This window comes from Pagrus pagrus (genome assembly GCF_965226575.1).
Source record: "Pagrus pagrus genome assembly, chromosome: 5".
Taxonomy (NCBI): Eukaryota; Metazoa; Chordata; class Actinopteri; order Spariformes; family Sparidae; genus Pagrus; species Pagrus pagrus.
The window spans coordinates 27,167,539-27,194,344 of NC_140189.1; the positions used below are offsets into that span (position 1 = coordinate 27,167,539).

Consider the following 26,806-nt stretch of genomic DNA (forward strand, 5'->3'; position numbering starts at 1 on the left):
TACATTACTCAGAATAAGTTATGGATATTGGCATATTTTAGTGTTTCACTTGATTGTATATTCTGTGACATCTGAATTTTTATTTGGTGTTTTGTGAATATTTTTGGTCCCCAGAATTAATGCCACACATTTCAATGGACTTTTATTGCATATCCATGCACATACACCAATATCCCTAACTAATTTTGAGTAGCGTAGATACAAAAAAAACCCCCAAAAAACAGATAAGTTAAATAAAACAGTTTTAACATTCTTATTATTAGTGCAGTATTTGAGTGACTGTAGGTTACAGCTCTGAGAAACTTGTCAAACGTACATAGCTTCTTTGACCTCACAAAGATGGCGCCTGTCGAGCGTCCGGCCTGCCCCTTCCGGGTGTTGCCTTCGTCACTATGACGCGTGACGCACGTACGTTCACCATACCATCAGTTGGCGTATGATAACAATAAACAACCCTGGAACAAGAGATACGCACGAACGGGACCTGCCGCTCGACTTCGACACAAACGTACCGAAAACATGAGCCGGGACAGCGGCAGACAGTTGGAGTAACGTCTCGTCAAGTAACGTGCGAGTGTGGTCGCTCCTGGCACAAAGGATTTTCGAGTTTTTGTGTGAAGCCGAGGGGAGAACTAGAGTTACGGTCCTCCCCTTCCTTAGCCCCCTCTAGCTAGCTGTGGCTCATTCCTTGTTTTTGCTCACTTTGCGTTAGTCTGTTATGCAGTTGCCAGAGGACTGTACTCGCACTCGTTCTCCTCCGCCACCTCTTCGCTCCCTCTCCCCGCTCTCTCTGGCCCTATGTCTCGCTGGCTCTTCCCCTGGTCAGGCTCAATCAAGAAGCGGGCCTGTCGGTACCTCTTACAGCACTACCTCGGTCACTTTTTGCAGGAGCGCCTGAGCCTGGACCAGCTGGGCTTGGACCTGTACAACGGCAGCGGTGTCATCAAAGAAATCAACCTCGATGTCTGGGTGAGTTTGTGACAGAGCAGAGAGGGAAGGTGGCTGACAACTTGGCAGCCCTGCAGTAGTCATGGTGTGTTTTTGACGAACTCGTGCACGCCTGACTGTTTCGCAACTGCGCTCGAGTTCAACAACAATCTCCAACGTCATGCTCCAAGCCTAGCTCGATTTCTTCGAGGAAGTGCACTTGTGGGAAACACAACATCAGCTAACCAGATTAACTGTCTCTCTCCCTGGTGTATAAACAGCCTTAATAAATACATGCCCCCCTGCCATGTTGGCTCCACACTTTCATTTCTACACCCAGGGTGATAAGACAAATATGAAACCAGTTGTCTCATTTCTTTCACTTTATGCTTCTTTCTGACTGCTTCCTCTTTTCTCCAGGCGGTCAATGAGCTTTTGGAGTCTCTTGGAGCTCCTCTGGAGATAGTGGATGGCTTTGTGAGCAGCATAGCGGTGACCATCCCCTGGCAAGCTCTCCTGACTGATCACTGCACCTTAGAAGTTTCCGGTCTTCAGATAACATGTCGACCCAAGTATCGCACCAGTAAGTTCACTGAAAAACACCCGAAACGTGCATCAGTTTGCTGCAGGTTGAGCGAGGTGATCTTCTTATCAGATCTACGCATGCTGTCGTCCAAAAGTCACGTTTATTGTAAAGACTAAATTGTCCCTGTGTTTGTTACTGTTTGACCCAGACTATTCCTGATGTAGAGCTCTTGTTATGCAGGTGAACATAGATTAATGTGATACATGAGGAAGAACAACATCAAATCCTCATATCTGAGTTATAGACCCAGATATATCTTCTATTTGTCAGCTTTTGTAATAACTGATCAATTTCCTGACAATAAATAAATCAGCTGGTCTTGTCAACTCTACACTGGTAGACAGAAAGCCCGGGAGGTGCAGCCTCGATCTCCATGTGTGCATTGTTTATTTTATGTCACATATTTTTTTATCAGTTTACTAAGTGGAAGTATAAAGTGTCCCAGGCACAAAGACAGTGCACACGTGTCACTAACACCTCGTGTCTGTCAGAGCACTGAGAGAAAATCGGTAAAATAGGGTACGAGGCCGATGTTGAGTCTTCAGTAAATCATGTACACAGTAGCCCCGAAGTACAGAAATCACCGAACCCCATGTGGTTTTGTTTTCACGCAGGTGGGGGTTGGGACTCCCAGGGCTGGTCTTCAAGCATGACCTCCAGCATGCAGCTGGCTCAGGAGTGCCTGAAGGACCCCCCAGAGGCATCCGAAGAGCCGCCTGCCCAGCTGGAAGGGCTTGAGATGTTTGCACAAACTATTGAGACGGGTGGGTGAAAGCTGACGGAGTCAACATTCAGACATTAAACTTTCTACCACAGTAATAATGTGGTCCAAACGATTCCTTCCAATGTAAAATGCAGTTTAGACGCACAGTACAGCGAATAATACTCAGTGCTAACAGAGTCTCTCATCTCGTCTGTGTTTGCAGTCCTTCGTCGCATTAAAGTCACCTTTATAGACACTATCGTTCGCATCGAGCACCATCCCCTGGACCTGGAAACAGGCGTTGCCTTAGAGGTGCACATCAAACGGTAGGTCCTACAAATGAGATTATTTCACCTCTTTTGTGTCCTTAATTTTTTTTTTGATTCGTATCATATGTTGTCTTTGTTCATGTACTTAAACATTCTGTAGTTCATTTTCATCACATTTTTAAATGCTAACGAGAGCATCCTCAAAAACAGAAAAAGATTAGTCATGCGACTGATTTCATGCTGTAACCTGCTGATAGAAAGCAGCTCATGGGGCATTTTTAAAAAAAATGCGTCTTCAAAGGTCACTTTAACACTTTGACATTGCTGTATTTATAGAAAAGTCTACCTGAGATGCCTTTTAATGAATTCAGCACAAGCTCTAGAAACATAATGAGGATCAGCATAGAATGCTTACTTTATTTGTTCTACAGAAGAACTGAGTGAATGCAATGCTACAAAGTTACTCTCATCTTTACCTTCTTACATCCGTGATAGTTTGCAGTGTGGTAGAATCAATCTCCCCTTCTCGTCTTCATTTCTGATCTGTGTTCTCATCTGAACACTGGATTTGTTTTTTGTGTCCTTGAGGCCTCGTCGGAGCACAAAACACAAAAAGTGGTTCAAAATCAATGCATTGTTATTAATGCTGGTGTTCTTCGTCTGTAAACTGCACTGCAGATGTTTGTGTTTGTGCATGTTTTGTACTGTAACTTCCTCATTTCAGTCTTACAGTAAGTGGGTAACGCTGTGTGCCTCCTTTGTCAAAGTACAAATGTGAACAAGTGTTCTTATAAATGGGCCGTGGTCATGAAGTCCTGCTGCACTTGTCAGAAAGGGATACAAACTGAAACTCAAACTGGATCTGAAGCACTTTAGTCAACAACAATCAAAGAGGAAGCCTCATGACGAGCTGAAACGCAGCAGTCAGCATTATTTCTTTAATCTCTTCTGTCATACAGGTAAAAGCATTCAGATTTATACCCACAGCTCCTTTTCACTTTTATCACTCATAACAGGGTGCTAAAATATCTCTCTGTGATCACTAATATTGAAGCTCTCCCACATCAGCACATTTAGTAGAGTCAGGGGAGAGAGAAAGCAAAATGGAAGCCAAGAACTAGATTTCATCTTCTCTCTGCTCATCAGCAGATGAGGAGAAGAGACCCGTGCTGGGTCATGAACTTGCACTCCTTAGCTTTGAATTGTCAGACAGCCTCAGCATGAAGATCATTTTAAACAGGGTCATTACTGACAAGGTCATTCACCTGAACAGGGTTTTATCTGTGGCTACAAATAACTGCAGGCTATACTTCAGGTGTAGTCGATATGTGATGTCAGGGGGGTCTCTGACCTTGACTTTAATGCATTTGTGTAATGCGGCCAGTGTCAGATAGTACACTGGGTGTATGACTGGTTTATTAATCTATTGAAAGTGATTATTTTTCTTAATGATTTGATAACTTTTCACTATGTTGTATTATACATTGTCTGGTCCTAATCAGATTACTTTTACAAACAGTGCCCATGTGACATTGTTCAAGCTAAATTCACAAACTGAAGATAACTGAGCTAACTTTTTTCATATTCCCACTATTAATCACCACGTAGCCACGGCTGGGTTTCTGTGTTTATTTCCACGTGCACCATGTGTCCCCTGACCGTGTTGCCATTTTCTAACTTTGCTGTGACACTGTTGAACCCTTTTTTGCTTTTGTGGCTTATTGACAAAGCTGCTCAGGATGTCTCTGTTGGTCGAGGGTCATTGGCCAGAAGGCTTGATTTTTAACAGAACAACTGATTTAAGTGCTTTGAAGCACTGGAACTTGCAGCATAAACACAGGCCTTAGCCACTGAGTCAGTAAACAGAGACAAAATGTTACGTGCTACTTGTAGTGATCAGTATGCCATTGTCAGGTATATTAAAGCCTGGTATAATTTCTATGAACATTTTGATAGAGTTCTCTACCTTGTGAGTTTTTATCAACATGAAAATCACCTTTACTTAAACCAATGTGTTTGCTGACACCATGGAAATGACTCGTGGCTCATTTGCACTGGAGGAACGGCAGACAGTTCCTAATATCTTCAGTTTTTGCCAGTATGTTCTGAATCAAAATTTTGTCATGGTGCTAAATAATGTGTGTGTGTGTTTGCACGGTGTTGCTTCAGGTTGGAGTACTTTGACGAGGCGGTGCGAGATCCAGCCAGCCAGACTGCCGTGCCTGTCGACATCCACCAGCCGCCTGCCTTCCTGCACAAGATCCTCCAGCTGAGCGCTGTTCAACTGTTCTACGACAGCACCGGCACAGAACAGGTGAAGGATGGCATGCTGATTGATGTATTATCTTTATATCTATTTTTATGTCCTCTTCAATTTTTTTTCTGTCTTTGTTTATTAATTTCACACACATGAGAGATTAAGCAAACTAAGAGCAAAAGGGGAAAACTCAAAATAACAAACGTTAACACATCATTGAGCAGTATGATCCGTCCAGGAGGGGCTGATGTGGATAATAAAAGGTTTATAATGTGTTTGGAGAAACTCTCATGTTCTTCAAGCTATTGAGCTAATCAGTTTCTTACTCCTACAGTGATGTGAGAACAAGGTGAAATGTTCTCTCTTGTTACAGTTCCAAAATAACAAAGTATTAACCACTTACATTTGTTCTTGCCAAGTTTATTTCTTGACATTTGCATGTGTTCAGTTGTAAATTCACTGTGGATCTTTTGTTCTTTGAAGTTTATTTTGTGTATAAGTCATTGGCAAATGATTTGGTATTGTAAAGAAAGGAAATGTGCCATGATGCCTCCAACTGTGCTGACTGTACAGACATAAAGCAGAAGGGAAACAAGAGGAAATGACACCAAATTTACCAAAACATTAAAGTAATTTATAACCAGAAATGCTCTAATTTCTTAGGGTCCTCCTGAGGAGGAACGCCCAGAATCCGCCACAGCAAGTGAAGGAGAAGAGGAAGAGGCGGAGGATGAGGACGATGAGGAAGAAGAAGAAAAAGAAGAAGACGATGAGGAGGAAGAGGAAGAAGAGGCAAAGCCCCGGACATCTGCTCCAAGTCTTCCATCTCAGCCACTGCTCATAGGAAGCTGCTCCGGTTTCATCGAGACCACGGTGAAGATCAAACAGAACGACATGCTGCCTGGACCAAAGGTGTGTGTGAGCATACTGTAACCTCCTGAAGGATTTAAATGCAACTTTTTAAAACTTAATTTACTGGTTATTTACTTCTGTATCCCGTCTGTTTCTGTCTGTTCATCAGTTGGAGTTGGATGGGAAGGTGGGCTGTGTCCACATGCTGCTGTCTCCAGATCAAATAACCCACCTGACAGACCTGCTGTCAGCCCTCTGCATCGACATTGGTACGTTAAAGCAGCCGCTGTGACTAACAAGCACCAATCACAGGCCAAGATTACACCGGCCATTTCAGTTTGAGTTTTGCCATTCAATGCTCCATCAGCAATTCTTCGACTTTTATTAGCATTATAGATTATAATTAAATTGACATAATCACAGATACTCTTGTCTCCATCTTTAGTGCTTATGCTGACTAAAATGTACCCCCAAAATTAAACTATTAATTCACTTCTTACTTATTATTTCTGGTGTCTAGCGACTAGAAGGTAATAAGGTGCCTCCAGACTTTAGTAATACATAATGTAAAACCCCTCAGAGACAGGAAGATGCTGAACAGACACAGACAATAAGCCTGTGCTGTTCCTCTTTACTGCAGAGCTGCAGAGTAAGGTCACAGACAACTGTAAATGCCTCATTAACGTGAGGTCACACAATGCCTCAGTCTATCTCCACACACATTCATGAAGCCGTTTCTCCGTCCTCTCTCCTCAGAGCCAGAGACTAAGTGCGGTGGAGTGCACAGTCGTCCGTTAGACTCGGACGACCTGCGTTTGATTGAAGAGGACCTCAGTAAGCAGCTGGGCTCCAGTCCCAGAGACAGGGAGTGGGAGGAGCCAAGCCTGGAGCCCTTCATCACCGGCCTGGAGAACGGAGGTACACAAAGCAGCAAAGGTCCACTGATAAACTGTCAGTCTGAGATACATCATAACCTCAGCAGGCCTGCTCCTAAAGGCATTAAGTCTTGCGTAGCCAGACCTTTGTCCATGGTGCTGTACAGCACTGGAGACAGTCTGGCTGCACACATTATCCTTCTGGTATAGGGAAAAAACTCGCTCTGGCTTGTTTGTGTTTCTTTTAACCAAACACAATCATCCTGGGTAGTGCCAAGCTCCGGGTGCAGTGATGTTACACCGGCAAAATCATGTTGAGAGGGAGCTCTATTTAGTCGAGCATTTGCACATGGGGAGGTGAGCCCTGGTAATAAAATGGATTGATCCCTACTAAAGACAAAGTACTAAGTGCTGGTTTGTTTTCGTTGGTACCATTAGCACCACCTTATATTATCAGTCTGTAAGTTGCTAGCTTGAAGGTTGTTGTTGTTGTTTTCCATAGAAGAATGCAAACACTAAAATAGTCAGCCAATGGCAGCATTAGTAAGTCAGACTGTGCCAGGGTAAAAATAGAGAAACTTCTCCCTTTTTAAACTAAAAATATAGACTCTATAGGTTAACACACAGCCTTATTAATCTCAAGGTACAAGAAATCTGTCTTGAGCTAGCCTGTATAAAATGCAAAGGAAGTCTTAAGCCTTATTCACACGAGACTAGTGTTACCAGGGGACCTCATGTGAACTAACAACCCTACATTAGTGTTTCATGGGGCACATTCACACAGGATAAGCAAAGTCTGTATTTTACTCATATTTACTGGAAATATTCAGAATATTCTGAAATGATATCAAGGAAACATCAGTGTTTCAGAACTGGAAGGTCTGTTCTTCAGCAGCCACATTAATATTATAATTTATGGTTGACTTGTCACGCTGACTTTCTTCATGTGTTAGAGGCATAAATACACATTTGCAGCTCATTTAGATCATGCAAAAGATGCTTTGTGGGTGTACACTAATAGGAAAACCTGATGTTGCTCCTAACCTTCTGTCATCACTTTAAAAACGTCAATATAACCGATCTCACAGCACAGCTGTTGACTGCTATTCAACATATTAAGCTGGGATTGAATTTAATTGATTGTTTAGTTGTTTGACAACAGAAAACAGATGTTAAAAAAGTTCACATGGGACTTAATTAATTGCAATCACAGACAACTTCTTTGATTATTAAAAATTTCTAGAGGTCCCCAGGTGATACTAGTCTGGTACGAATTGGATTTTAGGTTGTTTTTGAAAACTCATTAAGAAACCTGGTGGGTGTTGAAATGACTGGAAATGAAACTGCAGCTCCTTTCCTTGCAGCAGTGTGCCAAGAGGTGCTTGTGTACATTGTAGTATTTAACTTATCACTGTGTGTGTGTGTGTGTGTGTGTGTGTGTGTGTGTGTGTGTGTGTGTGTGTGTGCTTGCAGAAATGTTCTTCTCCATGGGTCCTGCTGGGATGACCAGTAGTGTGACGTCTGTGCGCTCTGGCAGCGAGCTGTCAGACAGTGACATGGAGTCTTCTACACACAGTCTAGCCAGCTTCACACAGCCTACACAGGTACAGCCTGTGTGTGCTTGTGTGTGTTTACGGTTTTAAGCTTTCTGTAGATGGCCATACGTAGAGCAACTGATGTTGTACAACTGAAAAACATCAGAAAATGGAAATTGATTCTCTTGATTCTTTTAATTCCTTGATTAGCACAACAAGTGTTAATTCTATTTCGTTGAATTTACTGTTATTTTGTCCTTTTCGATAAAGGGTATTGTGCAAATGTTTACAAATAACAGAGTGGGTAGTAGCACAAGATATGTTTTATTTTTATGTGTGTTCATGTGTTCATAGACACAGAACTGAAACCTGTAAACGTACTTATCAAAACACAAGCTGATTTCCACTTTAATATTCCCTGCCAGGGCATGGTGAACTGTTCCAGGAGATATCCTGTAGCGGGCTGTCTGTCAAGTCTTCCCCAGGCAAGCATCCGGACCAGAGGTAAAATCACTGCAGTGCCGAGTAAAGCGTTTATATCAGCACTTTGAAGCAATCTGTAGGTCTTACTGTATCAAAAATATCAAGTTCTGGACTGTTTAAAGTGTTTTTTTAAACATGAATACACCGAAATGTCCTTAGTTACTTTGATTACAAAGACGTGTGTCTCAGAAGCAACTCCTCTCATCCTCTTCTTTGCAGGTCGCTCACACAGCGGCCAGGCAGAGCAGCTTAAGCCCGATGCGTTGTTGCGACTGACCCTCGGCGGCCTCACCCTAACTCTGCTGCAGGAGGACCCGCCCTCTAGGTCTGACGGAGCCTCATCATTGGCTCAGGTGTCTCAGGTGTTCTTCCGGGAGCTGGCCTTCTTCAAGGACAGCATGTTCAGCGAGAGAGACTTTCACCATCTGAGAGGCGGCTTTGCCAAGGCCTGCCCACACTCTCATCTCAGGTAGTAAAACACAGACATATTTTATCCTTGGTGAGTTATAATTCATGTGGACAGAGCTCTCCAGCTTTTCTTTTTACAACAATATACATAGGAAGCGCTTGTGTTGGATGTGTAGTTTTTTTTAAAAAGTGAGAGGCTTGTGGGAGAATTTCATACAAAGGCGAGGAGATTCAGTTGATGACACTGTAAAATCAGTTTGTTCCTTTCTTAATGAGTGGCTTGTAGAAATAGATGTTTCTCAAATACGGTTTTACCGTTTTTATCATTTTAAATCATTTAATTTGCAGCATGCCACAATGTAGATGTGATATACTTGTTTTTTGCATCAACTTGTTTGTTTCTCCTCCGTTCTTTCTATTCATTTGCTTCAACTCCCACTCTTACTGCCCTGAATGCATAAACATACACACACACACACACACACACATACAAACACACACACACACACACTCTGTTGTTCAGGATTCCTGCAAGCTTCTTCTAGCTGAAAGTAACTGATCAATTCCTGTCGTCTTCTCTGTCAGAGTGACTGGAGCAGCGGTGCAGGTTGCTTGCGAGATGCGGAGCGGGATACGCAACAGTCGGGCTGTGACCTCTGACCTTTCCTTCAGCAGACTGGAGCTGTTAGAGTGCCTCTGGGAGGACGGAAAGCCTCAGTACAGCGAGGTAGAAAATCTCTTCGTCTGTGTAGCTCTGACTCTGTGGCTGTCTTCACACTGTCAGATTTCAGAGTTGTTTACACGTACATCTTCATGCCATGATTCTGTTGTTTGTCAGGGTCAATATTAACTGCTCAATATCTAAATACTTCTGTATCTTGTGTGGTCAAACTAACATCATGTATGTTTGATTGCAAGTATGGAGTCATGATAAGTTTCATGTTGGAGGGACAACATTCAGAACAAATGTGTATCAAATTTAAGACTACAAATGCAAGTGACCCAAAGTTGAGTGAGAGTTGATTTAATCAGATGAGAATCTTTCATACATAACTGAACTTCTACCTGATGTCTGAAAAAAAGTCAAAAAGTTCATGTTTGTTGTTCTGTTAACAAGCTGATAAGTAACTCATCTGAGAACAATGTGTGTCTGTGCATCTCTTTCCAGTTGCTTCAGTTCCAGAAAGCTGGTTTGTTCACAGTTGGAGCTGCAGCCAGACCGTGTGCCCAGCTACACTACGGCCTCACTGAAAAACACCTGCGTAGGGTACGCATTTATACACACACACACACACAAACACTCTGACTTGATATGTGCAAAACCTTTCTTATCTCAAAAAAGCTGTATGGCGCATGAATACAAATGAAGCAAGTTTAAAAGTAAAGCAGCATTATCTGTTGTTTTCTCATATTAATGTAGTTAGAAAGTTACAGGTGTTTTTCTGTTACAATGATTGTGAAAACAGCATTTTATTTTGAAGACTAGTATAAAACTTTTTGACCCAATTTTTCAAAGGTCTGTATTTTTGCCAGTACTTGAACACTTTCTTGCCAAAAAGAAAATGAAAAAATCAATATTTCAATTTTTTACTGTCACGATTGCATCCTTAGCAGCCTGCATAACACTCAGAAATAGCTTTGGCACCAGTAAAACTGTGGGCGGACATCCACGACTATAACGATGCCAGTAATCATAAACACATTCATGCAGACATTAATCTGTTTAAAAAGTTCTATGAGAAATATTTATCAGGTAAAGGCTTCCCATAGTGAAATATTCATTAATCACACAAGAATATGTTATCTAAAAATATGCTAACAATATCTACCTTACCTTTAACATATGTGTATGGTTTGTGTGTTGGCAGGGTAAACAGCGGGTGGTGCGGCGGGAAAGTGTAGTGCGGGTGGAGCTGGCGGAGCTGAGCGCTGAGCTGGACTTGGACGTCATCAGTCGGCTGGGGAGCCTGAGCAAAGCCTTCAGCCACTGTCCCACACAGACCACTGGACCTGGACTCATACAGGTGGTTGTTACAGCATGATTACGCCTAGCAGGAAAAAAGGCAGTTTGTCATGATGTTGGAAATGAATGGATTCTGTGAAAATCTGATAATATTAGAGGATCTTTCAAATGAATTAACATTTAAGATATAAACCAGATTGTGTTTTGTATGCTGTACACTGATTGCACCTAATTATGGTTTTGGGTTATTTTCTGTATAGCCGCCAGTCTATATTAGAAACCAGATCTACTCATATCTGAGCAGAAGAACACATTAAAAACAACCCTGCAAACTATCATTTTGTTTTTAGTAGTCCAGTTCGGTTATGCAGAGTCAAGGATTTCTCTGTAAGCACGACAAAGCCAAAAATAGACAAAGTAAAAAAAAAAAAAAAGCTTAAAAAGCTAATCCAGTCATGTCTGACCAATTATATTTGTGCTGACTGAAACATGAACCAATTTGCCTGGCATAAGAGAAAATAAGCACTTGTTCTTCTTCCTAAGCAGCTACTAAAGCTTTTCAGTGGTCAGCAGTGACAGAAGGCAACTGACGACTGTCTGTAACTATGTGAATCAGGGGCCTCGTTACAGAAACGTCCTAAATCTATCTTATCTTAGACATAAAGGATTTTCAGTGGTACAGAAACATGTTCCCTAACTGCATTTAGGACTAAAAGTGGAAGCACCACGTTTGTTAGGTCTGCATGGAAATGAGAATAACGATGGAGAACAACATGAACACTGAAATATTATGAATCACAAGTTTCTCAAACTGTTGCAGGAGTTAACTGTTTTTAGCCTGTCAGAGAAGCCAACCCTGAAATTATCCTGTTGCAGAAGCTTACACAGATATTAACCCTTTTGGAGAACCTGTTGGAGAAGCTAACATCTATGGATAGTCCTGTTGGAGAAGCTGACATCTATGTTAGCCTGTTGGAGAAGCTAACATCTATGTTAGCCATGTTGGAGAAGCTTACATCCATGGCAGCCATGTTGGAGAAGCTAACATCTATGTTAGCCTGTTGGAGAAGCCGAGACTGGACCAGGACACAGCCATGAGTTCAGGAATTTCTTCTGTAATAGATGGATAGGATTTTTCCCATCTTCAAAGCTCGAGTAAGATGGGAGAAGCAGTTAGGACATTTTCTTAAATGAGGCCCCAGTTCTAAAAATCCTTGTTCATCCAATATTGATGAATAAATGCTAAGAAATGTCTCTTTTTCTGTCCTGTCAGACCCAGAGCAGTGAGCTGTGCTCCTCCTTCACCCTCCTCTCCCCCCACGCCGTGCTCAAGCTTCGCTTCCCCATACCCGACCTGCGGCCCCTCCCTAAGCGTCGGCCTCCGACCCAGAGGGCGGTGCGGCAGGAGACCCTGGTGCTGGAGCTGACGGAGCTGGAGCTGAAGCATCAGGAGGCCCCTGACCTCCAGAGCGAGCAGACTGCCCCGGGACAGCCGTGGGCTCCCTGCCTCACCCAGCTGCTGGAGGCCTCCTTCACTGACCTGCACGGTGGGAACACACAGGAACTCTGTACAGTGGTTGTTTGTGCTGACTGGATAGTCACAAAACGAGTAACCAAAGATAGACATACAGATTATAATGCCATCTGAGTTGTTTTGTTGTCCTGTTGGCTGGCTGTTACAGATCTGGTGAGCTTAAATTATGGTGAAGCAGTAATGTTTGGTTTGTTTTGTGTATGTATGGCTGAAGTAGACCATTTAAAATGTGAAATGCAGACAGAGAACTGATGTGTTTTGTCTCGGCAGGGTCATACGAGGGCTGGGAGGGCAGCTCTTTCCCCTGTATCAGAGTGAAGAAGAACCGTGACTCTCTGCCCAGGTTAGTTGTGGTGAAAATGACAATAATTAGAAATCAGCTCTCCACATTACAGAAGCTCTCCCAAAAGTAAGGTCCTCCTGTCTAAACTACACATATTAATGAAACTTACTGTTTGTGTGAACAGGATATCAGTGCGTGTGCGTGGAGGCGAAGCTCAGGGCCCGGCAGCAGGTCTGGATGGGATGAACCTGGGCCTCGTCAGGGACCTTGGGGCCGCCTTCTTTGAAAGTCACTGTGAATTCAACGACAAAACCAGCTCTCCATTCTCCTCCAACCGCACCATGTTCGAGACTGAGGAGGTGCATTGACACTCAGAGAAACTACTTAGTTTATCAGCCTTCAAATCAAGATTTAAGACTGATAGCGGTCCTCCTCCCTCCTTGTTTCAGATGGTGATTCCAGCCGACCCGGAGGAAATGAGTCAGTTTCAGACGCAGTGTGTCGCTCAGTGTCAGTGTGCTGTGGACATCAGCCTGCCACTGGCCTACATCCTGCTGCCCAGCAAACAGGCCTTCCAGAGCATCTACAACAGGTACGTCAACAGAAGCACAAGTCTGAAGGTGTTTTAAAGCTAAAGGATTTAATTGCGATAAACACATTACAGGGTCAAGTGTTACAGGATGCACTTTATCTGCCTTTAGTTTATTGCTTTTCTATGTTTATATTGCTGGTGTCCTTGCTCCTGAGCTGTACTGTTATTAGTTATGTAAGAAATAACCTCTTCCAGCTTTGTTTTTTAAATTTTGTATGGGTCTTATATCCTTGATCATAATTCATTTTCCTTATCCTACCCTTTGTCCAAAAGGATCAATAATGATCTGTTGATGTGGGAGCCTCCTCCTCCTTCGGCCAAAAGCCCCGACCACAGCCGCCAGCACCACGACGAGTTCCAGCTGTGCAAGTCGGCCTTCAGACTGGGTGAGTTTGACTGTTTTGATGGAAAAATTTTAACATCGTGTAGATCTATTATCGACATAATAACAACTAGCCTTCCAAAACATCCCCTCTCTCTGCCACAGACTCTGATTCAGAAGAGGACGAGCCTCACTTCTACTTGGCCAGTGAATCTGCTGGAAGGTCTCAAAAGTCAGCTTCCCGCCCCAACCACAACCTCAGCCTCCTGTCCCTCACTGTGATTATCGGCAAAGGTCGCCTCCAGGCCAGAACAGACAGGAAGGTGAGCCATCCGGCTGCTAAACATATTATTAGAAGACCATGAGTTTAATGAGATAAAGACTGTGCGCTTACACCCGTAATCAGCTTCATCCAGAGCTGGAGACCTGAGACTTGAGACTTGGACTTGAACTTCGGTTGAGTCGTCAAAAAAAATGACATTCTGTGTTTTTTCCTGAACACTTTTCCTTGACTTTTAAGACATCATGAGGTCAAGGAAAGGTGTGAAGGTGATTTCAAAAGACGACCGTGGTGCTTCAAGGACTTTAGGACGGCATTATCTCCTTTCCTATCGCAGATGATGGTCCAGTGTGTGCAAAGGGAGATAAGAAAGAAGGCAGTGAAGCACCTTTCCATAGCAGTTAGAGAATTTGACCAGCTCTTATCAACAGTTCACGTGTCTTCTCAATACAACCAGGACACTGAACTTTATGACACATCCAGATGCTTTGATTCTGGATGTTAAAAGACTTGTTTCCATTCAAAAATAATTATTAGTTGTGATTTTGGCTACTGTGGTAATGTGGTAAAAGTTTTGTGTTAATAGACTGGAAAACATGAAAGACTTGAGACTTGACTTGGTTCAGAAGACTTAAATACAGCTCTGGGGGGATCAATACACAAACCAAATCCATTTTTATCAAGTATTTTTTGTGTTTCTTCTCTGCCATGTTCCCGGAAGTCCTGTGTTTCTTAACCATTTCCATTCATCTCATTGCTTCAGGAGGACCAGAGTCATGGGGAAATTGTGCTCGACCTGGAAGGGGGGAAGATATTCAGTGTGGCGCAGCACCAGAACGATCCCAATCTCAATTTCCTGTGTCTGGAGAGCAGACGAGTGGAGCTCTACCATCGAGGTGCACATTGTCATGTTGTTGGCAAACACTTATTTACAATATAATTCATGTTTTCCTCTTTTGATCATATTGAACAGATTTAAGTAGAAAATGTTAATGGTATTGTAAGTTCTCGGTCATCAAGCACACAATTACATGTTTTTGTCTTCTCCCCCACACCACTACAGCTGTGGTGAAAGACTCCCCCGCCCCACAGCGACTGGAGATGCCCAACTTCACTCCCCCAAAGCACTTGGACCCTACCATCTACCCCACAGAGGTTGGTGTGAGCAGCGTGAGCGGCAGGGAAGGAGAGCAACAGATGTTGTCCACAGCCATCAAAGTCACACTGGACCCAGAGAGGAGTGTCAAGGTACATCCTCCTCGAATGCCTGTTTTTGTTTGTTTTTTTAGCTGGTGTAAGTTTAAAATTAAACAATGTTTGTTTCTGCTTCTCCTTTTAGGAGTTCCTGGTCGCCCTCCGACTTCAAGGTGCCACCATGCGACATTACATGACACAGACCAATCACAGCTGGCATGAGCAGGTGAGAAGCAGTACAAGGAAACAAAAGTCCTCTTACAGATCAGATCATAGAGTCTTCTCAATATCTACTTGTCTTTAAGAAAAAAACATCCCTGCACTTAAACTCAGTTACAAGCAATTCCAGTTATATTTATAATTTAATTTCCAGGCATTTCAAGGTGTTTTATTCATTATTTACTAAATAAAAAATGTCAACGGGAAACAGCAGAATGATTTTCAGCTCTCTTGGAGATAAATGTCAGATTAAAAGATTGGGTCCTTCAGAGTTTTCTCTCTCTAGACCAACATTTTTGACATTCCACGTTCATTCAGAAATGGACTTGTATGAATGTGGAGTATGTGGGAGTGAGATACCAGTTTCTCTAGTAGCAGTAGTCAGAGTGCGGTGGAGTACTCTGAGGATGAAATGCAGCTGTCTTCCTCTTCATTATCCTGTTGCTATTTGATCTTGAAGCATTTTAGTAAACTACATAAACTGTGTTTTATCCCCAGCTGCATCATTGGGTCGTGTTGTTGTAAATCACTGATGTAGCCAGTGGTTGCAAAAGTATTCAGATATCTCCTGTTGGGTAGTTTAAGTTATATTTTTATCAGCTGTTTGAATGCAAAACATATGAATTTGTAAAGTAAAATGTACCTCAAGTTCTCAAATAATTGTAGTGGAGTAAAAAGTACAATATTTCCTGTAATGATGTGGAGTAGAAGTAGAAAGTGGCTTGAAAAGAACAGACTCAAGTAAAGTACAAGTATCTAACGTTTGTTCTTAACTACAGTGCTTAGGTAAATGTACTTGGTTACATTCCACCACTGGATGTAGATGTGGGTTTACAGAAAGTGGATACAGCAAATAAAAAATTTCAATTGCAGTTAATGAGAAAATAACTGAAAGGTATTGGAAATTACAGACTGACGCAGAGCGCCTGAGAATCTTTCCAAACAGAAAATGAAATGCAGCCAGAGAGCTGGAATCCGATAACTTGACCAGGAACGTTAAAGCATCTGTGCTGGTAGCGTCTTCTTTGCCACACAGATCCCACCAGTACTAAAACTGCAGCCCTGCCAAAAACAAAACCCACTTCTTTCCATTCTTCCTCATTTCTTGCTCCCAGAGTTAATAAGTATATAGTATTACATTGTAGCTAGTAAAGTATGATTTAATGCGACAAATTGCATAACCAAGTAGGCCTGCAGCCTCTGTTATTATGGCAGCAGTTGCAATTTGTTCTGTTTTATTTTCCAGTTAAATCAGTTGGCTTGTGCAGAAAAAGTCAAACCACACGCCAGAGTCCAATCAAATAAAGTGGATGAATTTAAAATGTTTGTCTATTTCCAGCTGAGTCTGTTTGTGTTTGGTTGTTACAGCTGGTCGACTTCCTGGATGTCATCGATGATCCCATTCTGGGATACACAGCACCTGCCGTCATCACTGTCCTCCACACACACCTCGCTACCTGTGCCGTCGACTACAGGTATTTATCAAAAAAAAAAAAACTTGTGTTAAAATGTTAGTGAACGTTATACCCTTCTTCTTTTTCACCCTTTTTCTGTTTTTCAGACCTCTGTATCTGCCACTGCGAGTGTTGTTCACAGCAGAGTCCTTCTCTCTGTCCAGTAATATCATTGTAGACACTGCCACCTTCCACCTCAGGTACAGTTCACAAACTCAACTTGAAGATTGCCCATTAAATACAACAAATATTGAAACATTTAACCCCCAAAATCAACAATATTATATATGTTAGAATCATTATCAGCACAATAAATATATTGAGCTGTTTTTGACTCGCAGGGTTGTAAGATCTTTGTGTACTTTGTGTTTCTTTTCCTGATCAGATTCATCCTGGATGACTCGGCTCTCTACCTCTCTGACAAATGTGAGACTGACACCGTGGACTTGAGGAGAGGTAAGACACATCATGAACATGTGTACGCTGGATACATTAACAGAATAGATAAAATAATGTTTTATGTCATCGGCAGTTGTGTTCTCTTACCGTTCCTACAGAGTAATGTTGCGAAAACACTTTTTATTTTTGCTTTAACTGATCATTATGAAGTAAACATTCATGATGATACCATCAGTGTTTAGTTTGTTTCCTAGAAGCCTCACTTTCACTCAATGATGTCTGCCACCGGGAGACCGAGTGTCCGACACCAGGAAAATAAAGGCTGGTCACAACCATATTCGCTTTTAAGACTTCTTTATAGACTAAATTAATCCATAAACTTGCGCTTTTTCTCCTAATGTTTGCTTCTACTCCCCCTCCAGCCCCAATGCCAATACTTGCCATAGTTACTTGTTTGCGTGAAGCAACACTCAAACTACGTTATTACTTTCTTCCAAAGTGGTGTTAATCATTTCTTCACGGTTATTAAGAGGAAATTCAGCGTGTCCGGTGTTGTCTGTAGTTGCTAGGCTGTGTGGAAAATAGAAAGAGATACTGCTGTCTTTGCAACAGTGGCACCAACAATAATATTACTTGGGAACGCTGTGGGTGGAAAGTTGACAAGTTATCTGTTTCCAGTTTGATTTCACGATGAGGAGAACAAAATATAATAATTCTCGACTCTTTTATGGACTTGTGTGTTAGGATATACATGATAAACAGGATGGATGAACGTTTGTTAGCTGTTAGCCTGAAACTTTAATCGAAGTGTTTTGAGTTTTTGTATCTTCATTATCCCAAAATAAGTGTTTAAAGGGAAATCATCTGACAATCATTGACATCTTACATTAGGCCCAGTACTGTAGTCAATGTGAAATAAGATTCTTCTGCTAATATCACTGACTGCTGAATGCAGTAAAAACCTCCTCATGTCTTTTGTCACAGACTACGTGTGTGTTCTGGACATTGACCTTCTGGAGCTCGCCATCACCACATGGAAAGGCAGCAATACTGGCAAACTGGTGAGTGCTCGCCTTCTATTTACATACCTGCGTTCACTTCACATTCACTCGGCAGCCTCGAAACACTGCAGCATTGAAATAATTACCCTTGCCAGAGAAAATTTCAGCGTAAACAAAACATTATAATTTAGTACGATTTCCTCCAGAAACCACTAACGAGCGCAGGTCCCATGTTTATAAATATTTGTGTTGCCATTATGAAGTTTCAGTATAATAATAGCTTCAGGCAGCAGTTTAAGAACAGGATCACTTTTCAGTCGGACATGGAACCAAAACCATCGAAGCAAACGTAAACATGTCTTCCCGCGACAGTGATGCAACCATCCTTTTAGCCAATCAGCAACAAGGTATAAAAGTGTGAGAAAGGTCACTTTAAGTCTGTTATGTAACAATGTAATAATGTTTTGTATCTCTGTTTGCATTGTCTAGTCTTTTCTTTAAGACATTTCTCTCTTCACTCAATGTTCAGAGTTCAGCTGGGTTTTTTGTTATATTTTGTATTTCAGATTTTAGTTTATTCTCCACAGTATAAAAATTTGATTGATGATATTTGTTATTTGATGGAATTTAATTAATTCTCCTGTTATTCATTTAAATATTCTTCTTCCGTGTCCTCCCTTTGTTCTCCAGTCTCAGCCTCTCTTTGAGCTCCGTTGCTCCAACAATGTGGTTCACCTTCATACCTGTGCTGACTCCTGCGCTGCCCTGGTCAACATGCTGCAGTACCTGATCTCCCAGGGTGACCTGCACCCTCCGCCGCGTCACGCCTCACCCACCGAGATCGCTGGCCAGAAACTACCAGTAAGACGGACGTATTCGCTGGAGAGTTTAAATAACAAAGCTGAGAAAAGCATGTTGTTTGATATTGTGTTTCTGACTCAAGGAACAGTGAATGCAGTGATGTTGCAGAACTGCTGACGAGAACAGAACAGTGTCATATATGTTGAAGAGTGATATAAAGGTGCCATTGAATTGTCTAATGTCTGTAATTTTCTGTCTTGTTAGCTGTCAGAAAGTCCTGCGTCTGTGCTGCCCTGCCCTCCTGCTGAAACCGCTGAGATCAACCAGTACGACCTGGCTGATGCCTTAATCGACACAGAGAAGAGCCAACGAGAAGAGAGCTTAGATCCAGGTACTGTTGAGTTTGCTTGGTTTACACATCTGAACATCCCAACAGGATATAGTTGCCGTGAAACTCTGCAGTGGACTACGTTTTGGAGGACTGTGACAGGGCAGAGGACTGTGAGCTGATTTATTTAAATTGGTTTCCGTAAAGGTTTCTGCTGTAGTTGGACAGAAACAGAAGAGTGTATTATCACACCTAGATTGAATGAACTGAATTTTACTTTAGCAAAGAAATAATACACGAAACTCAGCCCCTGGTTTCTCAGATTCAAATTAAACAATCATAACAATAAAATCTGACGTAAGAAAAGTGAAGCAATTTATATCAGTATGCACTTGAGCTCAGAAGGTTTTCAGCTGCTGTGAAAAAGGGTGGAGTGTTTACATGATCTCATGCTGTCGTTGAACATTTACTAAACTGATGGGTTCTCTGTGTTTTTCCAGGTTCACCCTCCATGCCCAGAGGCTCTCCTGTCTCTGTGTACCTGTTTCCTGGTGAAGCCCCGAAGCACAGACCCGTCATCCTGCAGGGCGAGGACTCTGAGCTCGACGGACTGGTTGCCACAGCAACAGAGGCACAGGCAGATATGATGTCAGACGAGGGCTCCGAGGGCTCAACCGACAACGACGACTTTTGCATCTTGGAGGCTCCCGGCATGGGCATTCCTGTGAGTCTCTCTCACTGATTTTATCGTCATATGTCTGTTTTCTTCCCGGTTGCTCTGAATAAATAAGTGGTCAAGTGTCAAGAAAATGCAACCACAAGTCAGAATAAACACATATTAAACTTAGTTTGAAAATCAGAATATAAGCACTTAATATTCAACATTAAAAGCAAAAATAAACTATTGTTTTGACGGCTACAACACATTCCCCTTTTCATAATTAGTCTGTATGCTTACTCACAAAATGTCCACACATGGGATTTGTTACAGCCCAGGGACGGGGAGCCCGTGGTGACGGTGTTGTCCCAGGGACCCATCAAGGTGAAGGACAGTCACTTCTCCAGACCTCGAGGCAGCTCAGACCTCCTCCGAGCCCCGAGCCGCTTCCCGGTGCCTCAGAGCAGGGTGGTGCTGCGGGAGATCTCTGTGGTCTGGCATCTCTATGGGGGCAAGGACTTCGGTGGCAAACCCATGTCCATACATGCCCAGCATGCAAACAGGTAACACAGACACACAGAGCATACGTCAATGGTCATAATAACTGTTCTCCTGCATGTGTTGCTTGTTCAGTTTTCTCTCACACTCCTCTCCCGATTGTTGCTCTCACTATCTCCGTCTTCCTCTCTCTACAGAGGTCGTTCAGCTCCTGCTGGTGTACGAGGGTCTCCGTCTCGCTCCGTCACTTCCTCTCGTCCCCAGAACTCCTGGCGCTGGGCTGGAGGCAGCGGCCGTCAGCACACACTGCTGATGGAGATCCAGCTCACCAAGGTAGGCATAGAAGTATGTGAGCATGCTCTTGAAATGACGTGAACGTGGTTGTTAAGTGATTTATCTTAAATTTCTATTCTAAATTATGAAGTGATTTGACAATAAACTAACTTTCATAATTTAGGCATCTGTGTATTTAACTATTAGACTAATGCATTTTTGGTTTTGCAGGTTTTTTTGCCTTGATCCAGTTTCATTTGTTTCATGTCAGCTGTAAATTTATGTTTGAAAAGACATTAAAAGAATAGGTGAACACTTGGGGAAATGTGTTAATTAGCTCTCTTCCTGAACAGATCAATAACACTCTTTTATTTTTATTTTATTACCGTTGGACAGAGCCAGGCTCTGCGTCCAGTCTTTAAGCTGAGCTAAGCTAAACAGCTGCTGACTCCAAATATACATCATACAGATTTATAAGTGGTTCTCATTTAACTCTTGGCAAGGAAGCAAATAATAAATTTAAAAAATGTCGAACTATCCCTTTAAATTCAACTTGAAACTAATTTTAAACCTGGTCAAACTCCCTCCCTTCCTGTCCTCTAGGTGTCCTTCCAGCACGAGTCCTACTCGGTGGCAGTAGCAGGACAGGATGGGGATGGGTCAATGGCACCTGGGGTCGGCGTCGGTCCCGGTGGCGAGCAGCCCCTCTCCAGGCAGGTGTTCATCGTCCAGGAGCTGGAGGTTCGAGATCGACTGGCCTCCTCACAAATCAACAAATTCCTCTACCTCTACACCAGCGAGAGCATGCCCCGCCGAGCCCACTCCAACATGGTGAGACAGCAGAGAGACGGTGAGGGAGGGGATATTACCGTTTCATATGATATTGATTGTGTGATTTGTTGTTATAGCTGACGGTGAAGGCCCTGCAGGTGTGTCCAGAGTCTGGCCTTGGTGGTCCAGAGTGCTGTCTGAGGATCAGCCTGCTGCCGCTACGGCTTAACATCGACCAGGTAACTCCGACTGCTGAGACTGAATATTAACAGAGTGTAATCCAGTTTGGTTTCACTGTGTAGAAAAGAAAGTAAATGACTCTGGCTCTCTTTTTAAAGCTGTTATGTGAGTGTTCAGCCATCCGAGAAGCAAACAACACAAACAAAACTGAATGTGGCAATCAGTAATTACCTTCCATACCAACGCCAGACTTGTGTCACGTTGGAGGTGGCAGTTTAAAGTAGTTTACTCTACAAAATGAGCCATTACACATGTTACAGAAACATCTTTGTAGAACATTGATCATTTGATACTGTTCATTCTGACAGGCGCCAGTTCTCCCGTAACGTCTCCACATCTAACCAGCCTGTTTTTTTCTGTCTCCTCTCCAGGATGCACTGTTTTTCCTGAAGGACTTTTTCAGTAATCTAGCTTCCTTTGTTCACCCTTACCTGCCTGTGGACCCTGCGACTGAAGGTGAGCTGCTGCTGATGTTTGTTTTTGTTTTATTTATATCGTAAAGGACTTGGGTCAAAGACATGAATATTAAGATTTTAAACAAGATCTGTCATGTCACGTAATCTGCTTTGATAAGATGCTTTTTGTGAAGTTACATACTGTAAATAAGACAAAATAAGATGATCCTTTTTTTATTTCCCCACGGACAGAAGAAGTACAGAGAAATAGAGAAATTAAAAGAGAATAATTAAATAGTATGACATAAGAATAGAATAAAATAGAAACCATACAAGAGCAGCAGTGGACGTGCAGTCCCCCACTAGTGTTGCATTTTAACTTGTAGTCTAATACTATCTCGAGCAAAGATATAAGCATGTTTAACATTCGATCTTATGATTATTTAAGGCATGATCTGATGTAATTATCTATATTTCCCTCTATTATTTTCAGTGAAGGCAGACCTCTCCCAGAAGGCGTCTGAGGAGGCGGAGTCAGCTGCTGGTCTGGGACCTGATCTCACCGCTTCTGTTGAAACTACCTACAGCGAGCAGAGCTCCTCCTCTGCCGGCTCCACCTCCTCCTCCGACCAGCCGATTTACTTCCGGTATTAAAACACTAAGTCACCAGAGAGTATGACTCTGCTTTGATGAACTAGTGGCTAAAAAGATTAAATATGTTTGAAATGAAGGGTTTAAATCCTTATTGCCTCTCTTCCTCTGCTTTTTTCAGGGAGTTTCGTTTCACCTCTGAAGTGCCTATCTGGCTGGACTATCATGGCAAACATGTCGTCATTGAACAGGTGAGAGATCAGCTCATCTGTCACCCAGCCTCAGAAGGAAGGATTTCTTTGTATTTCATCAGGGATTTTCCAGGTTTACTGTATTTTCACACTCCCTCTCTCCTGCTCTTTGCTCACAGGGAACGTTTGCAGGGATTCTGATCGGTCTGGCCCAGCTAAACTGTTCTGAGTTGAAGCTGAAGAGGCTCTGCTGCAGACATGGGTAGATATACACACCTCCCTACCAACACTAGATCATCATGTTTGAAACCAGTTGAGTTTTAAGTTTTAAGTTTCTTCTGCAACACTTTCTAGCCTCCTCGGTGTGGACAAAGTGATCCAGTACGCCGTCACGGAGTGGCTGACAGACATCAGGAAGAATCAACTGCCGGGTATTCTGGGAGGTGTCGGGCCCATGCACTCGGTCGTCCAGCTGTGTGAGTTGATGCTGCTTGTTTCTGCTTAACATTTACATGTTCTCTATCCTGTTTTGTCTCTTGGTTCATTCCCTTTTCCCTCGTTTCTCCAGTCCACGGAGTGAGGGATCTGTTCTGGCTGCCCATAGAGCAGTACAGGAAGGATGGCCGCATTATCCGAGGTCTCCAGAGAGGGGCAGCGTCCTTTGGCACCTCCACAGCATCAGCTGCTCTGGAGCTCAGCAACAGGCTGGTGCAGGCCATACAGGTACTCAGTCTGTACAGCATTTTCAGTGCAGGTTATGACTGTGAATAAAGTTTATACAGGACTATCAAGCACATTAAAGCATATAAAATTATTGACATTTTTATGTCGTGTCCATCTTTCAACATCTTTAGTTGATGCCTAAAACTCCATTCTCGATGTCTGTCTGCTTGTCTTTCAGGCCACAGCCGAGACTGTCTACGACATCCTGTCTCCAACTCCCCCCCTGAACCGCTTCGCCATCACAGAAGGCCGGGCCCCCACCAGCCGGCCTCGCAGGGCTGCTCAGCCCGCAGACCTCCGAGAAGGTGTGGCCAAGGCCTACGACACCGTCAGAGAGGTGCGTCATCAAACATACACCCTCAAAATTGGTCAAAACATCTAGAGAACATCACTTAGTTGATCAACCGAGAAATTGATATGCAAAGATATTGAATCATAGATTAATTGTGCATTTTCTGGCTGAAATGGCCAAAATTTGCTGCTTTTAGCCTCTCAGATGGAACAAGTTCCTGCTTTTCTTAGTTTTTCTGTGGTATTAAACTGGAAAAGTTTGTCTTTTGAACTGTTGGGACAAAAATGCAATCTAAATTCATCACAATGAGTCCGAGGCACTAGAGCAAACTACTAATCAAATAATAGACAGATTAACCCGGATTTATTTCAGTAGCCTCGTTTCTTCTGTGCATTTAGTCTTCAAACACTAAATGACTTTTTACTCTCCACTCTCCAGGGAGTGATTGACACAGCTCAGACCTTGTGCGATGTAGCATCTCGCGGCCACGAACAGAAGGGTCTGCCCGGCGCTGTGGGCGGCGTCCTGCGGCAGATCCCGCCCACCGTGGTCCGACCTTTAATAGTGGCCTCTGAAGCCACCTCCAATCTGCTTGGCGGCATGCGGAACCAGATCAAACCAGACGCCCGGAAGGAGGATTTCCTCAAGTGGCGCACGGAGGAAGGCCAAGAATGATGACGGCTTTTTTTTGTTTTGTTTTGTCTGTGTAAGAGAGAAAAAGTGTGTGTGTGTGTGTGTGTGTGTGAGATCATGATTCGGGGAAGTCTCAGCTAAGGGAGCGAATGTTTATTTGCATGTGTGTACGGACTAATGAGAGTCAGTGTGTGCTCCAATGCAAAAACAACGCAATGACTAACGACTACTGCAGTTACTGACACTCAGTGTTTGATGTGGCTCCATCATTCATGGACTGAACCAGATTTAGTCATTCTGTGCTCTCCTCATATATCCTTTCCTCAGTCATACACTATTCTGCAGATTCTCCTTAATGTCTGTAAACATATCATCGTCAGTCTCAATTTTTCATTCGTTTTCAATCTGACCACTGGCAGGTGGGATTATCACTCTCAAGGTTTCCTTGTTCACAGATTGTGGGCACTTCACGTACTCTGAATTGAGCTGCTTGAAACTGTTTGTATTCTAATTTAAAGATTTCTGGCACAATTTTACCTTTTTCCAAGGTGCACGGACAAAAAGAGAAATGATTCATAGTTTAAGTGTTATTTTGAGACCAATGTGTTTCAGCTTTTTGTCGACTATTTCATGAAACTTTCAAGTAGGTGAACTTATGGCAGAAATCCTTGCTGTGTTTGTCTTCTTATTCACTAGCTGTGAAAAGCATCACCACAAAGGGTTTCCAGCTGATTAATTAAGATATCAGTTCACCTTTTTTAGATGCAATGTGTGATGAAGCGCTTCGGTCTACTTGATGTCCATTCAGGCTAACAGTGGAGACAGCGAGAATATTTTTAATGAAGTGTCCTTTGCTAACACCCTCCAGGTGTTGGCAGAAGGTTTTCAACCCACAACACAATGTCTTTGTCTCAGCTTCGGCCCCTCCATGCACCTGCTTCTCTCAGTGCTGTTATTCGTGCCATAAACCTTGCAGAGTGCCCTTTTTAAGTAGTTTGTGTTGCCTTCCTCAGTCCTGCCCCCCGCCCTTCTACAAGTATAACACGCACTGGCTGGTACTGATACACACCTGACTGACGGACATGTTTCCTGACTGAACAGAGACAGTGAATCACATGAAGCCTCTAAACTCTGTAGCACATTTGATTCTGTTCAAGCTTCACAAAGTCAAGTTGGACTTCAGTCGTCTGAAACTCGCGGCAAACTGTCCAGATGTCAGCCAGTGGTTCTTCTACCTGCAGCTCATTTGTGCTTCTCAGTTAGAGACTCGGATCTGAACGAACCTGCTCTGTCTTCAGAATTGCTTCGCCCACTTCTTTAGTTGCCTTCCTGCATCTTTTTTATGTTTCTTTATTTGTTTTTTTATTTCGACAGAACATAAGTATTGTCATACTCGTTTTCAAAGTAAGAGTTAAGAGGATGTGAATCTGGTGACAATGGAGGATGAAAAATTGGGGGTTTTGTGGTTTAAAAAAGTTTTACATTTTTATCTTTTTTGTTTAATAAGTGTAAGGGATATCTGTCCCTCTGTGCGCGCTCGCGTGTGTGTGTGTATACGTGTGTGTGAATGATGGTGTGTTTGTGTGCGTGCATGATGCATGTCTGTGAGGTTGACAGGTTGATGCTTGTTAATCCTCTTGTGTGTAATTACTATTTACTATATCATAAACTGTATGAATGACCTGTATAATACAAAGACAAGGAGTATACAAAATTAATACAAAAAATAAAAAATTTGAGTATAAAAACTGAAGCGTGTCTTTGCCTGATATTTGTGCTGCTGATCGACGCCAGTATTTCGTTATGGTTAGTGGAGGAATGTAATTAAGTACGTTTACTCAAGTACTCGACTGCAGTATAGTTTTGTGGCACTTGAACTTATCTTGATGTTATGTTACACAATACTTCTGTTACATTTTAGAGGCAAACACTGATTTTGTTGCATTAGTATTATTAAGGAGCTATAGTTACTAGCAGTGATGGAAAGTACATCTACTCAAGAACTGTGCTTAAGTAGAATTTTTTGAGGTATTTGTACTTTAGTTGAGTGTTTCCATTTTCTGCTACTTTACACTTTCACTCCACTTTATTTTGGAAGCAAATATTAAACATTTTACTCCACGACATTCATTTAATAACTTAAGTTACTACTTACTTTAAAGATTACTGAATAGAGCCAATAGGAGCAGTTTTAGATTAATTTATTTCATCGACAGTCAAATAAAACTACAGTACACACCACTGCTGATTATTAGTTCCGCCACCGGTTATTATGA

The 26,806-nt window shown here is 42.6% G+C and overlaps 1 protein-coding gene across 1 annotated transcript; it reads left to right on the forward strand.

The window, feature by feature from the left end:
• The first annotated feature begins 434 nt into the window (after window positions 1–434).
• atg2a (autophagy related 2A) lies at window positions 435–26,283 on the forward strand. The gene is made up of 42 exons (XM_084352876.1): window positions 435–969; window positions 1,348–1,510; window positions 2,128–2,277; window positions 2,440–2,542; window positions 4,655–4,799; window positions 5,406–5,654; window positions 5,764–5,863; window positions 6,351–6,512; window positions 7,943–8,073; window positions 8,430–8,508; window positions 8,707–8,956; window positions 9,481–9,622; window positions 10,064–10,162; window positions 10,764–10,919; window positions 12,132–12,405; window positions 12,663–12,735; window positions 12,860–13,034; window positions 13,125–13,267; window positions 13,541–13,653; window positions 13,755–13,912; window positions 14,633–14,765; window positions 14,933–15,117; window positions 15,209–15,289; window positions 16,651–16,757; window positions 16,844–16,936; window positions 17,122–17,192; window positions 18,120–18,196; window positions 18,827–18,997; window positions 19,202–19,328; window positions 19,766–19,989; window positions 20,257–20,486; window positions 20,619–20,754; window positions 21,298–21,525; window positions 21,603–21,704; window positions 22,077–22,161; window positions 22,594–22,747; window positions 22,873–22,942; window positions 23,062–23,144; window positions 23,237–23,358; window positions 23,451–23,605; window positions 23,784–23,942; window positions 24,336–26,283. Exons 1-42 carry the CDS (start codon window positions 799–801, stop codon window positions 24,570–24,572), a joined length of 6,066 nt encoding a protein of 2,021 aa, XP_084209002.1. The 5' UTR covers window positions 435–798; the 3' UTR covers window positions 24,573–26,283.
• Window positions 26,284–26,806: the final 523 nt, after the last annotated feature.